Below are 14,368 nucleotides of genomic sequence, written 5' to 3'. Positions count from 1 at the left end.
CTATCACCTCTGCTGTATTCTGCTGGTTAGAAGTGATTTGCTAGGTCTAAACCTTACTCAAGGGGAGGGGATTCCACAAGGGCATGAATACCAGGAGGGGATCATTGTGAGCCATATCCTATGTATAGGATACACAGGGCCCCCCCCCCCCACTATTATACACTTAATTCTGTGCTCCTCCCCAAATTTGTATTTTGAAGTCATAACCCTCAGTGATTCAAAATGTAACCCTCTAGAGATAAGATCTTTAAAGAGGTGGCTAAGTTAAGTGAGACCATTAGGGTGGGTCCTAATCCAATATGAATGATGTCCTTACAAGAAGTGGAAATTTGGACAACAGAGAGACATTAGGGATGCGTGCATGTATACAGAAAAAGACTGTGCCCTTAAGGGCACAGTGAGAAGGCACCATCTGCGAGCCAACAGAGAGGCTTCAGAAGAAACCATCCCTGCCAGCACCTAGATCTTACAGTTCCCAGCTCATAGAACTGCAAGAAAATAAATTTCTGTTGTTTAAGCCACTCAGTTTGTGGTATTTTGTTTTGGCAGTTCTAGCAAACTTTTGAAATTTTATAATATTTTTTACTTATAATATTTTAAAAGGAAAGGCTTTTAAAAAATAATGTTTATATTTCATGGTAATCAGAATCTATCTTCTTTTTCCCCCTGAAATTACAGGAGCAGTGTTCCTTTAGTTGGGACTGGGGGCCTTCCTTCCCGACCCAGGGCATCTGGGAAGATGTCAGAATTGAAGCCTATAATATTTGCCACCTGAACTACTTCACATTTTCTCCTCTATATGGTAAGCTAAGAGATGTGATTTCTTGTTTTACTTTTTTGAGCTGCTTCTATGTTGTAAGAATTGGGTTTGTAATTTAAATATATAGATATACTTTCCAGAGACTTATTTTTAAAAAATTTGTGACATATTAAATTAAAAAAAGTGGAAAGTATGTACAAACTGGGACAGGTCATAAAAATTTACAATATAAAGCAGGCAAGTAGGCAGGTAGATGACTTTTAACATATTTTGAAAAGAAAGAATACAAGTGCGAGTAGCTCTAGTTTTCCTGAGCTAAGCGTTCTTTCTTAAAAGAAGTGGGCCTGCTGGTTTGTACCTTCCTGCTGCCTCTGTGGTCACTTTCAGATCGCCACTGTCCCGAGGTTTTGGTTTGCTCAAATTGTCAGGCTGACTCCCTATCACTGTACATTTTCTCCTCTGAAGGCCATGATGCGGCAGCCTTGTTAAGAGTTAAAAATAAACTGGAAGGCAGATAAGCCATAAAGTTTTGTAAGGTGAAGTATACTACTTTTTCAGTTGAAGGAACTATTCACAAGAAAGGGGCATTGAATAAAAGCTCAGAAATCTCACAGATGTCAGTGAATCAGTTAAAAGCTGGTCAAATATTTGTTGAGTTCTTTGCCCAGCACTGTGTTTATTTGGCATAAGAAAGAAAGAAAGAATCTCATTCCTGCACGTTGGTTGAACAGGGAGGGGAGATATAAACCATTACCAAATCAAACAGATTGTGTAATGATCTCCTGGGATGGGAGCCCCAGTTGTTCAGAAATTCAAAGATCAGTGAGGATTTGAGAAGTTAGGGAAATCAGGGTGGATGAAGGTGGATCTTCAATGGTAGCTTACAGTGCCCAGTCCAGTTCTGTGTAGGCCTAGCTCGATGTCAAGAATGTGGTGTGTCAGTACAGGAGTTCTGCTATCTTTTTTTCTTTTTTTTTTTAAAGCATATCTTTATTGATATCAGAGAGAGGAAAGGAAGGGGGAGAGAGAGAGATAGAAACATCAATGATGAGAGAGTCATTGGAGTTTTGCTATCTTTAGGGCCCTGGCGACTCTAGATTGCTATTCCATTGAACCAAATCTGTGTTTTCTAAAGGCAGAAGACAAAAGCAAATCAGAGATAGTTGATACTTGAGATCATTCATTGCTGCTGACATTTTTAAATGTTAAAAGGGCATTAAAAGGTCTAATTTAACTTGCACCTATAAATGTGGCTGTTTTAGCTCGCTAGTTAAGGGCTTCTCAAACTATTCTTCAGAGATGTAACCTGAACTGAGTTGTGCTACTAAAATCAAAGAATGGTTCATTCTTCTCCACCCCCACCCATAGTTTTTCTCAGTATAACAGGGTGAGGTAAAAGTAGATTTACAGTTGTGAGGACACAAAACACAGTTTATTCTTGTATTATTATTTATTAATTACTGTATTATTTTCCAGATGGACAACTGTAGACCTACTTTTGCCCCACCCTGTATATAATAAGGTCTAGTTTAAGAAAGGGTGTGATTTTGAAAAAATTTATTTATTTGGTGATTAGCAAAAAGCACCAAGTTCCAGAGACTCTGATACCTGATAAAGTTTGAATAACACTGCTCTAGTTTAATTAAAATCTTTGAATATGAAGCTAAACATTTCTTCCTGAATATGTCATTAGAGTTACATTTATTAGCCATTAGTGACTGAGTGAATTTTATTTGAATTAAATAAATTAACTTAAATGAACTGATCCTTAAAATTTAATTAAATTCCATGTAATCAGTTCCCCATATCAACTACATTTTAAATATTTTATGACTGCAGTTTATTTTTTACCTCACACAGAGAAAAATGTTTCCTGTTAAAAAGATGTGCATATTAAGCAGTAATTCTTATATTTCTGATTTTATAGATTTCAATTTGGTTATTTGATGTAATAAAGAAAATTGAGGCATAAATTTATGAAAGCATTAGGAGAAGAACTTCCTTTAGGAGTTTTTTCAGAATTTTTTTTATCACTGAAATCAATAGAAATTAAAAAAAAAATCTTTATTGATTTTAGAGAGAGGAAGGGAGAGAGAGAGAGAGAGATAGAAACATCAGTGATGAGAGAGTCATTGATCAGTCGCCTCCTGCACGCCCCTGACTGGGGATCGAGCCCACAACCCAGGCATGTGCCCTGACCGGGAATTGAACCCCAATCTCCTGGATCCTAAGTTGATGCTCAACTGCTGAGCCACTCCTGGCCGGGCAATAGACATTTTTAAAAGTTGAAAAATAATAGAATAAGCTAACATATCCTGGTTAATTTTATGTATTTATTTGACACATATTGTGAAGCAGGCATTGTGAGAGTTACTTAAAAAAAAAAGTTCATAATAATAAAATATATATATATATATGATTTTTACTTAAAATAAAATATATTAATTTTTATAATTTAGCATGAAATGAGATTGGTCAGACTAATGCACACAGTGGCAATCTCTGGATATTAATGCTACAGATAGTTTGTATTTTCTCTTTCTGCTCAATTGTGTTTTCTAAATTTCCATATTGAGCCTATATTGTTTCTGTGGTAAGCGAAAAAAATAGCTAAACAAACTGATCTATCTAGTAATTTTAGGCAACTCAATTTGAAGGGCCTAAAGTAATTTGACTATGTGATACTTTCTGCTTTCTCCCTCTTGAGGCTAGAAAGAGATAACATTTTTGCTTTTCCAAATGTTTTATTTATTTCTTAACTTAAAATTAGTGCATTTACCCCTGAAGATCAAATGACCAATCACAATTTCCCAATATAATTATTTATAGTATGACAGAAAAAAAGGCTGTTAGACTTTTAAAAAATTAACTTGAAATTCTTGTGAATTAATTTTCTTTATATATCTATGTATATGTATATATGTATGTATATATATTTCTTTTCTGCATTCTCAGTATTATAATAGTTGTTGCTGAACTTGAGCACTTTTTAAGATCTGCTGGTCATTTGTTTGATTTTTGTCTTAACTTCAACTTTTGAAATGATTTTTACATCTTCTTAATGTTTAAAATAATGAGAACGCACTTATATTTGGAAAAAAACCCCACCAAGGTCAAAGGAAAACAGGAATTATTTCCATTATCTCTTAGGCACTTGTCACTTTTCTAGGTATTAAAAAGTACCAATTCATTGATGTGACTTTTTAAAAAACTTTATTAGAAAGTATTTATTTGATTCATCCTGAGCCCTGAAATATTCTAATAACATTTTAAATAGCAGTAGCTGTTGTAGGGCACCCATATTTTTAGGATTTTAAATAGTGAAAGATTGACCCTGGTACTGGAAAGGGAAGCTTAGGTGTTTTTTGTTGGTTGTGGATACCCAGCCAGATTCTACTGTTCTTTGCTCTTGGGGAGGCAGGTGGGAGACTAACCCCATCTGCTGGGGAAGGGGAGGGGAAGGAGCTGGACTTGGGTTTTCAAGGTGTGGTGGGAGGGGAGATGGGGAGAAGACAACTGGGGGGGGGTGATGCTCCAGCTAAAACTGTAGGCCCTGTTTGGGGTGTGTGTGTGTGTGTGTGTGTGTGTGTGTGAGAGAGAGAGAGAGAGAGAGAGAGAGAGAGAGAGAGGCTCAGAGAGGCTCAGAGAGGCTCATTTTCTCTATGCTAGGTATACTATGTCTTTCATATTTGTAATCTGATGTGAGTTGTTCACATTAGGCCCTAAAATTTATTGGGGAGGAATGACGATTGTCTAGTTTTGTGAGCTTCTCTTAGGTTGCATAAAGATATTCAGTCCAAATATATAAGTATGTTGTGATGAAATGCTACATTGTTTAATCTTTTGTTACCACAGTTAGAGAAAAAGTGTAGAGATGTTTTTCAGCACATGAATCTCTTCTTGAGCATCTCACGGATGCTGCCCTCCCCCACCTTCTTTAAATTGACTTGCTGCATCAGCCTAAAGCACCCGTCCTCTGTTCTCCAAGACAGCCTTGAGTTGGGGGAGTGAGTCTAGCTCTCAGCTCCACCCTGGCCTGCCCAACGGAAGCCTGTATTGAAGGTCATTGCTGCCCTTTGCGTACAGCTTGATACAGAGAGTATAATACTACAATAGAGCAAAGATTTGTCTGTCTTGCTTAGTGCCTTGTTTGATGCATTCATTTTCTTTCTTGTATTCATTTTGAATCACTTTTTCATTCATCACTGAATTACTTTACTCATAAAAATGACAGTATTCACCTTTGAAAATATCTTTATGGGTAGATAGGTTGCTTGAATCATCTCTCCTCTGATTAGCTGCCTTGTTGCATAAATGGGTTTTTTCCCTCTGGAATTTACCAACTTATCTTTGTTTTGGGGGGGATTTTGTTTTGCATCTGTTTTGCCTGGATTTCATCTTTGAGGATTTTGTCCTGCTGGTAGGCAAGGAGATCTTTACTGCTCAGTAAAGAAGGGGAAGACAGCTGTTGTAACTAACTGTGAACCTGCTTTTCTGGCTAATGCAAGCTGTTAGCTCTTTGAAAAGCAGCTGCTGAAGTCTGTGCTCTAATTCCAGCAGGAGCACAGGAAAATCTCCTACGTTTGAATTTAAACATTCTGTGGCTTGGTCATTTCAGCTTCTTCTTGTTACTGTTTCTACCTTTTCACTGCAGCTTTCCCCCATCTATTAAAGATGCAATAAGAAGAGAGCAAGCAAGAGGAGGAGCTGTCAGCAGCTCAGCGGGCGAAGCTAATCAAGGCAGCTGTCTCTGAATAGCTTCCCCCCCCCAGCGGATGAAGCGTCTTTTTTTTTAATCTTACATAAGCAATCTACCAACGTTTCCAGATCCTTCCCAGGCTGGCCTGAATGTTCTTCCATTTCTCTGCCAGTTCTTAACCCCCCAGATGCCATCCTGGATCCTTAACTGTGACCTTTGGGTATATTTTGTTTCTCTAAGTAGATTCAGCCTCTTTGCTCTTTTGGGGGTTGGAGTGTAATTTATAGTGATTGTTAAGGTTTACAGACAGTAATTATTCAAGAACTATAGTTGCAGTGTTTAACAGAAATTCTCAGCATCAGTTGTTATGCCCTTGTCAGGTAGTTTAGGTTACAAAGATAGCATTTTGACAAATGGTGGAACTGTGGCACAATATAATTATGCATTTAGTGGAGGGTCAGACGATTTCTGTGTTCCTTTTTTTGTTACAAAGACCCTCCTTAAAAGGCTAACATTTTATTGTTACAATCCCCCAAATGCTTTGTTTCATGTTGAATGTATTTGATACTTGGACTTAGGACTCGGAAAGGCTAAAAGTACTTTGTTTTTGTTTTTTTCTCATTGTTAGTATACAAATTTCAATCAGTATGTGTGCTTCTTTTTGGGAGGCACCTCTGAGAGAGGTGCATGAAAAGTTGAGATCACGGGAGTCAGGAAATGGGGGCCCTCATCCTGTCTACTGGCTCGGAGGCTTTGGAGCTAGATTCTGCAGTTGGGCCTCAGCAACCTCATCTACAAAGTGACTAGGAGATCGCCAAGTTTCTTCTGTCTCTAACGTTCCATGGGTCTTTTCCTGTGGTTTTAAATTACAGCAGTCATTACAACCTGCTGAGGGTATAAGTGTGGAAGAACTCACTTTTTCTTGAAGCTAAGCACATGACTAAATGAAGACATTGATACTTGAGGCTTAATTGCAATCAATTTTACAATTGCTGTTAGTAATGGACACACTTGAATTAATAGAACTCAACCATCTTCTTATTTTTCTACTTATATATTATTACTTGTTTATTTTAGAAAGAGAGGAAGGGAGGGGGAAAGAAGAGAGAGAGAAACATTGATTTGCTGTACCACTTATTTATGCATTCATTGGTTGATTTTTGTATGTGTCCTGACTGGGGATCGAACCTGCAACCTTGTCGTATCAGGACAACACTCTAGCCAATTGAACTACTTGGCCAGGGCTTCCATGTTTCCTCTTAAACAATGAATAAAATTATTTTTTTTCTAGACCACACCTTGACAAAGAAGTAGACTGTATAGGAATATAAAAGGAACTGGCATATTTAGAGGATTTTAAGGGTTAATGTATTGGCCACATCTACACAAATTGGAGTTGTCTTGAAGATTGTTTGCATGAAGAAGCAGCACAGTGTTCCGGTCTGCGTAGCAGCTTATTCTTTCTACAGTTACCCATCCAAGTCAGACTCATGGTGGTTGGTTTGTTCTTGTTTTTATATTTAAAGAAAACGCACTGAACCAGCTTTGGCAAAACCTGAAAATGAGTCAGTGGCAGAACCACATTACCTGCCATCCCCTGGTTGAGGTCATAGGGAACAAACGTAGACCGTGGTCTCCTGTGAAGGGAGGAGGGTCCCAGCTAGGCCATCACTGAGTCTTCAGGCCTGGGAAGACCCAAGTTGTAGAGGGAGCAGGCCAGCCTGGCCTATCCATCGTGTTTTGATAAGGAGTTCCTGTCCTGCTTGGGCCCAGAGTTGATTAGTCAGGGTGAGGAGAGGATGTGAAACTTGGTGTAGTTGGGAGGGACACATTGGAAGGAATTTTGAGTCACTTAAAAGTCTTTCTTCTTTCCTCTCCCCATTCCCAGAACTTTGTCCGTTTGTGAAATGACTTTGCATTCCACTTCAGGAGAGCAGGGGGGCGACAGGGATTCCTCAGGAGAGAGAGGATAGGAAGCCGTGTTCTGGAAATGGGTCTTCACTTATGAGGGAGCTCTCCTTACCTAGGAAGTAGGATTTTATTTATTTTAAAATTAGCAAGTGAAAAGAAGTGAACAGATAATACCAGGAAAATTATTGATTATTGAAGACTCTCATTATGCTCTGTGAACCTAAACTACTTAAATTCTCCATGGCTTCTGGAAGAAAGGGTTGAATCTGAGGAAAGGGCAGAATATGTTGGTATAGTGAATCAGGTGGTGATGCCATAGGCTTGTGAATCTTCATACTGAATTTTTAATTCCACAGCCTTAATTCCACAGTTTTTTCATTTAGTGGCACTGAAGGGACTTAACAGGATGAGCTCCAGAGCAGTGCTGACTTACTTTAGAACTTTCCATGTTAGAAGCAACAGAAACTGGGAACTTTTGCCAGTTCTTTGGGGACTGCACTATTTGTCCAGAGACCCTCGCAGGCAGCTAATTCTCCACTGCAGCAGTGATGGGAAGCAGCAAAGGGACCAGCGTGAACTTGGTGGTTGCTGGTTGGTAGGAGGTGCCTAGAAGGCAGAACTTAAATCTTTAGGTGTAAGTTAAAGAAACATGGATTTCAAATCAGCGTAAAGAATGACTTGACAATTGTCCAGGCTAGCAAAAGGGAAGCCTATTTTGTGAGGCAGAGGTTTTTGTCATAGATATTAAAGAAAGATTAAAATGATCTTTGTGGGTAAATATATTCTAGCATAGGGATAAGCAAACGTCTTTTTTTAAAGACTAGTATATTGATTTTTAGAGCGAGAGGAAGGGAGAGAGAGAAACGTTGATGTGAGAGCGCAACATCGATTGGCTGCCTCCTACACGTTCCCGGGAGCCTGTGGGTGGGTAAACTGCAAAATTGGCTGGGTCAGAACAAACCTAATTCAGGGCTCAGTGACTTGTGTTCAATTAATAAATAAAAACAGTTCTTAAGTCCAGGATTAGGTTTTCTTTAGTGTGCATCAAAGCCATCTATACTTTCGGCTGATGTGAGATGCAAGTGATGAGATGTGGTGTGATTGTCCTTAGAACAGGCCTGGTGTGGTTCTACATTCAGAAGGAATGCCAGTTATAAAGTCTGTTGACCAACATGCAAGAACTTGTGATGATGGAATTGGAAAGTTATCAGTCCCCTCCTTATTTGTAGGAAAAGGGTTCCTAAGATAGTTCTCTCCCATTTCTTCTTCAGAAAGCAAAACAGAAGCCACTTAATAGGCACTCCCTCAATTTCTTGCCAGGAATCATACAAACTTAAGCGCATCAGCACCTCCTTTCTGGGACAGTAAGAATGAGAACGTTCGTTGGTGGCTCTGACACCCTGCCCATTCAGCCTTTTGGGGTACTTTATCACTGGTTTCTCCTGAGTAACCTCCAAAAATGCGTCTGCTTTTCTACGTTGCTCTTACCCAAAGCCTGGTTTGGCATAGTGTCTTATTTAAAAACCCACACTCAAATGCAAATCCAATTCTGGAGATATTAAACAAACAATGTAAATTAAATGGGTCATGGAGAAAGGAGTTAATATTATCCATACATAATTTAAAATGCTACTTCAAAACCCTCTTGAAACATTCTGCCCCATCCCTAAACTCTGCTCCCAAATCCTCATTTCTCAGGCAGCTGCCTCATCTTTCTTTTCTCCCGATAACCTTCCTTTTCAGCCTTGCTCCCTCTTTCTTTTTTTCCCCCTCCTCTCCATTCCTGGATTTTCCAAGGAGCACTTTCCTTTTTGCACAGGTAGAAATTTCATGTGTCTCTGCTTCTTCCATTTGCATCCTGGTATATCACTGTGCTGGGGCCCCTAGTGATTTTTAAAACAAATGCAAATCTAATGGTGTTATTCTTTCTGAGGAAAAAATCTTCTGTGGCTCCCCATTGATCTAGCATGAGGTTGCCAGACTCCTCACATGATCCAGCCTGAGCTGGACCCTGCTGACCTCCCCAGCCATGCTGGCGTCCCTCACCAGTTTCATCTTTGCCTGGCCCTTGTGATGGCGTTGTTCTTTCTTACTCATGGCTCTTCGCACTTGCTACGGCTGTGCCCAGAATATTTATTGTTTTCCTCTGAACTTAGCTGACGCACCCTGGGCTCAGGTAGATACTGCCTTTTCATAAAGGCTTTCTATCACTTACTGTAGGTTACTGTAGGTTAGGTGTTCTTTCCGGTGACTATGTTCTCAGAATAGCCTTTTACTTCTCCCATCCTAATATTATCACACTTTTGAACTTGTCTATATCTCATTAGACTTAGCTCATGAGGGTAGGGTCAAGTTCATCCTGGCCAACCATTTCATTTCCATCACTTAGCAAAACGGAAGGTTCTCAGTAAGTATTTCTTGGGTAGATAATCTACATTTAAAATATATTTCTATTTTTTCATGTTTGATTAATTCAAATACATTTAGGTTCATACCTTATTATATGGCTTAAAACCCTCAGTATTTTTTACTTTACTTTATAGAAAGGAACAAATGTATATCAATCTTGGAAAGTTAATGCTATCTTTTCATTTGCAATTTTCTATTTGCGCCCTATTTATAAAGTTTTTATGGCTTATGATTGTAATATTTTTTAGAGTAGAGTATGTGCAAAGTATAATTTTAGTTATTTTTCTCCAGGATAAAGGGTTAAACTAAAGATTAAAAGAGAATGTCCACTGACTTTTTATCATGGCTGCATTTGTGGAGCACCTACTAGTTTAGAGGCTGCTTTGGTCTTTTCTTCAGTGAATCCTAAGGAGCGTAGTGATAATGCTTAGCATATTTTATATATAAATTTTTTCTTTTCTTTTTCTTTTTATGCCTTAGACAACTGTGCCCAGCAGTGGAATCTCGAAATAGAGTCTTCTTTTGATGTTGTCAGCTCAGAGCCAGTCTCTGGTCAAGTGATTGTAGAAATCCCTGAATTGCAAACACAGCAGATATACGGCATTGAACTTCAGCCTGGGGAAAGGATTGTTAAGCACTTTGTGAAAATTAACAAGGTGAATGATGGTACTTCCTGAGAAGCATGAGACGAAAAGTAATACTGTGTACTTTTTCCATTTTCTCCATCACTTTTAACCTCTCCCATAATTTTTGTGCAAGTTATGGAATGATTTTCCCAGATTTTGAGATTTAGAAAATGGAAAATATGTGTTAAACTTGGCATCCTTTTCTCTCGAAGAGGCAGGTGTCTTATATTTTAATTTTTCTGTAGTATTTGCAGTATTCTAAATCCAAAATAATGTTTAGAATTAAACATTATATTTAAGTACAGTGATTATTTTTGGTACCTGTCAATTATCTTGAGTATTTGTGCTTATTTGACATGCAGAATTCTAACTCCATGATCTTTCATGGGTAGAAGTAGGTTAGACTTTACCTTTTCTTTTTCCTTTTTAAAATCCCCCTAATTGATAATTGTGAGAATAGGATGGAGCAAATCAGCATTCAGTAACTGTTCAGATAAAGTAAGGACTCAAAACAATTTGTAGTTCTGGGCTTAAAACATTAGTCAACTCCGAAGTCCCAGTCTAAATGTTACGAATGTAGAATAAATGTAAGTGTGAGCAATAGAAATGGGAGGAATTGTTTTTCTGAACATCATGCTATTCTGTTTTTCCCCTTCCATTTTGGTGTATTAATCCATGCTAAACTGCTAGCATGTTGGCTCTTAAATATTATCTATGGATTGGTATAATTTGGCTTACTATAGGGAGGGAGATTTATGTTGTTTTAGAACCTAGAATTTCTATAAGACATGGATATAATGCTCTGAATCAGCATATTATTTTGCTGAAAATATGCCACAGATTACTTAGAATGACTTTTATTTTTTCTTAAAAGAATGTTACTGTAGAAACTTGGTGGCCTCATGGACATGGAAACCAGACTGGGTACAACATGAAAATTCTTTATAAGTTGAATAAAGATGTAAACATAAAAAAATCAGCTAAGGTAAGCAAATACTTTATTTTGTGAAAAAGTTTCTTGTTAAAATAACAATACAGATCTCTGTAGGAAAAGAAGAAACCAACAAAATTCCTGTAACCCTACCGCTCAGAGATAATCACTAGTAACAGTTACAGGCATTCAGAAGCTTGTGTGTGTGTGTGCATGTGTACAGTAAGTCCTCACTATCATAGATGATAGGTTATGTGACTTAAGTGGAACAATGTATAATGATTCCAGTTTTACCAGAGGCTAATTGATAAAACAAGAGTTAGGTTTCTACGACATCTCATCAACTATTATAGTGAAATGATGAACAAAAGCATGTTATTTCAGGACTTGCTATATTTATATTTTTAAATGGATTGGACTTTACATATTATTTTTTGTTTTTTAATATATTTATTTAATTGTAAATTTATATAATTTAATTTTTAAAAATAAAGCACTTTATCAATTATAGTTGACATATAATATTATATTAGTTTTAAATATACACCGTAGTGAATAGACATTTATATAACTTATGAAGTGATCACCTCAATAAGTCTAGCATTATTATTTATAAATATTTTTCTACTGTGTTTTTAAATTCTACTTTATATCAAAGAATACATATGTATCATTTTCAGGCTTAAATATTACTAGGTTTATATGAAAAATAGGAATCAGCCCTTCCTGTTCTTATTTTCTATTCCTCAGAATCAGTACTTTTTAACTTTTACTTATTTCTCTTGCTGTTTATCTTCATTTCCACAAATAACATGCTTCTACTGGTGTTCTCTAATTTTCCAGCTTTGTATATTATCTATTGACTTCTAATCTAGAGGAGGAGGGCGTAGCTCTCTTACATGATTTTCTGATGACCTTCCTTAGCTCCCAACATACATATTTGCCTTTCTCTGTCCTCCCAATGTATTATTATTTATTTATTTATGTTAATCCTCACGTGAGGATATTTTTTCCATTGACTTTTAGAGAGAGTGGAAGGGAGGGAGGGAGGGACGGGATGAGAGAGACAGAGAGAGAGAGAGAGAGAAACATCGATGTGAGAGAGACACATTGATTGGTCGCCTCCTGCACACACCTTTGGTGGGGCTGGGATCAAACCTGCAACCCAGGTACATGCCCTTGAGCAGGCCGATGCTCCAACCACTGAACCACATGAACCAGGGCCTCCCTCCCGATGTATTTTTGTTAATTCAGTGTTCAGTGTTTACATGATTATATTATGAAAATACTATTCAAAGCTGAATCTCGTGGTGTACTAAAATTGTATTTCCTTTCCTGTGCAACTTTCTGTTTTCCTTAGAGTTAATAATTGCCTCATGTTTCTTTGTTTTGTACTTACTTTCCTTTAAATCATATACAAACACTCTTATATACTTGAAATACTTTTTAAATATAGTCATATTCATTAGGTAATCTATCCATTGTATATTATTACTGTTATTATTCTTTTTAATTTTTGTTATTTCTTGAAACTCCCCTAGTGAAATTTTCTCATTTCCCTGATCTTTTACTTAACTGTTGTTCTGGAACTTCCTTTATTATTATTATTATAGGAATTACCTTCACCTATATTCTAGGAATTTTAGGTGTTTCCTTCATCTTTCTCCTGGATTAAACATGGGATCCTGTTTCATTAGACCCATGTTTTTCTTTTTCTTTTTTTACTTTGCATTTTTGGTGAAACACTTTTGTCAATAGATTCTTGAGGATGGGTATGTGGAAAATGACATTTTGAAAACTTATAAATATGCAAATATATAATGTTTATCTTCACAGTTACTTGATTGATAATTGGCTGTGTTTAGAAGTGTAGGTTGGAAATAATTTTTTCCCCAGAATTTTGAAGTCATTGCTTCATTATCTTTTAGCTTTTAGTATTTTTGTTTTGAAATGTACTTACATTCTAATTTTTGCTTTCTTGTATAGAACTGTTCTTGTTTGTGTCTGGAAACTTTTAGGATTTCTTCTCTTTAAAAATTTTTTTTTTAATCTTCACCTGAGGATGTTTTCTTACATTGCTTTTCAGAGAGAGTGGAGCGGGGAGAGAGAGAGAGAGAGAAACATTGATGTGAAAGAGACACATCAATTGGTTGCCTCCTGCACACACCCTGACCAGGGCCGTGGATCGAGCCTGCAACTGAGGTACATGCCTTTGGCCAGAATCGAACCTGGGACCCTTCAGTCCGCAGGCTGACACTCTAACCACTGAGCCAAACCGGCTAGGGCTTAGGACTTCTTTATCTCTGACAATCTAAAAATTGAAACTTGGAAAATGAGTAGATTTTCGTTGTTGTGCCAGTCATCTTGTGAACTCTTCTGATGTAGAAACTCAATCTGGAAGTTTTCTTGTAGTTTTTTATAATTTTTCATTTATTATCTTTGTTGTGTTTTTTTGGTACAACTGTTAATCAGATATTGGATCTCCTGGACTGAGCAGTATTCTCAGATTTTCTCTTCTATATTTCATCTTGTCTTTAAAATTCTATCCTTTGGGAGATTTACTAGATTTCATATTCTGTTTTTAATATTAGATATTTTTATGACTTAAAATTTTTCTAAAAAGTTTTAAATTTTATTTTAAAAATTGTATCCTATTTGTATTTTATAGTTATAATGTCTTCTCATTGTTAATTATTATTACAAGTGTTTTTAGAGATTTCTCGGCATTGCTTTTGTTTTCCATATTTCTTTATTTCTTCTATTTGTTTTGGTCTCTGTTTTTCTCATTAAAGACTTTCCTTGAATGTCCAGTTTTCCTTGGTGTCCATTCATTCTGAAGATTAAGGCACAACAATGCAAATGAGAAGCCCTACATGGACATCAGTGTTCAGTATTCAGGTGGAAACCAACTTTATCACGGTGATGCCCACATGTCAGTTGCTATAGATCTTGTGTGTGTGTGTGTGTGTGTGTGTGTGTGTGTGTGTATTTGTTTAGCTTTGCCAGTGAGGACATTCTCCAGTCTCTTGCCT

At 37.1% G+C, this 14,368-nt stretch overlaps 1 protein-coding gene across 3 annotated transcripts in view; it reads left to right on the top strand.

Moving 5' to 3' along the window:
• MANBA (mannosidase beta) overlaps positions 1-14,368 on the top strand; it is a 116,109-nt gene that overhangs the window by 18,420 nt on the left and 83,321 nt on the right. For all 3 annotated transcript variants that reach the window (XR_013997459.1, XR_013997460.1, XM_081116971.1), the window contains exons 5-7: positions 679-802; positions 10,260-10,435; positions 11,280-11,390. Coding sequence is in view for 1 of the 3 variants with exons in the window: in XM_081116971.1 (XP_080973097.1) it covers positions 679-802; positions 10,260-10,435; positions 11,280-11,390 (411 nt within the window). In the remaining 2 variants the exon portion in view is untranslated. The remainder of the gene's footprint in view (positions 1-678; positions 803-10,259; positions 10,436-11,279; positions 11,391-14,368) is intronic.

The sequence above is a fragment of the Miniopterus schreibersii genome, assembly GCF_964146895.1.
Source record: "Miniopterus schreibersii genome assembly, chromosome: 1".
Lineage (NCBI taxonomy): Eukaryota > Metazoa > Chordata > Mammalia > Chiroptera > Miniopteridae > Miniopterus > Miniopterus schreibersii.
The sequence above is the reverse complement of the archived record's forward strand: the minus strand, read 5'-3'. Positions and strand labels throughout refer to the sequence as shown.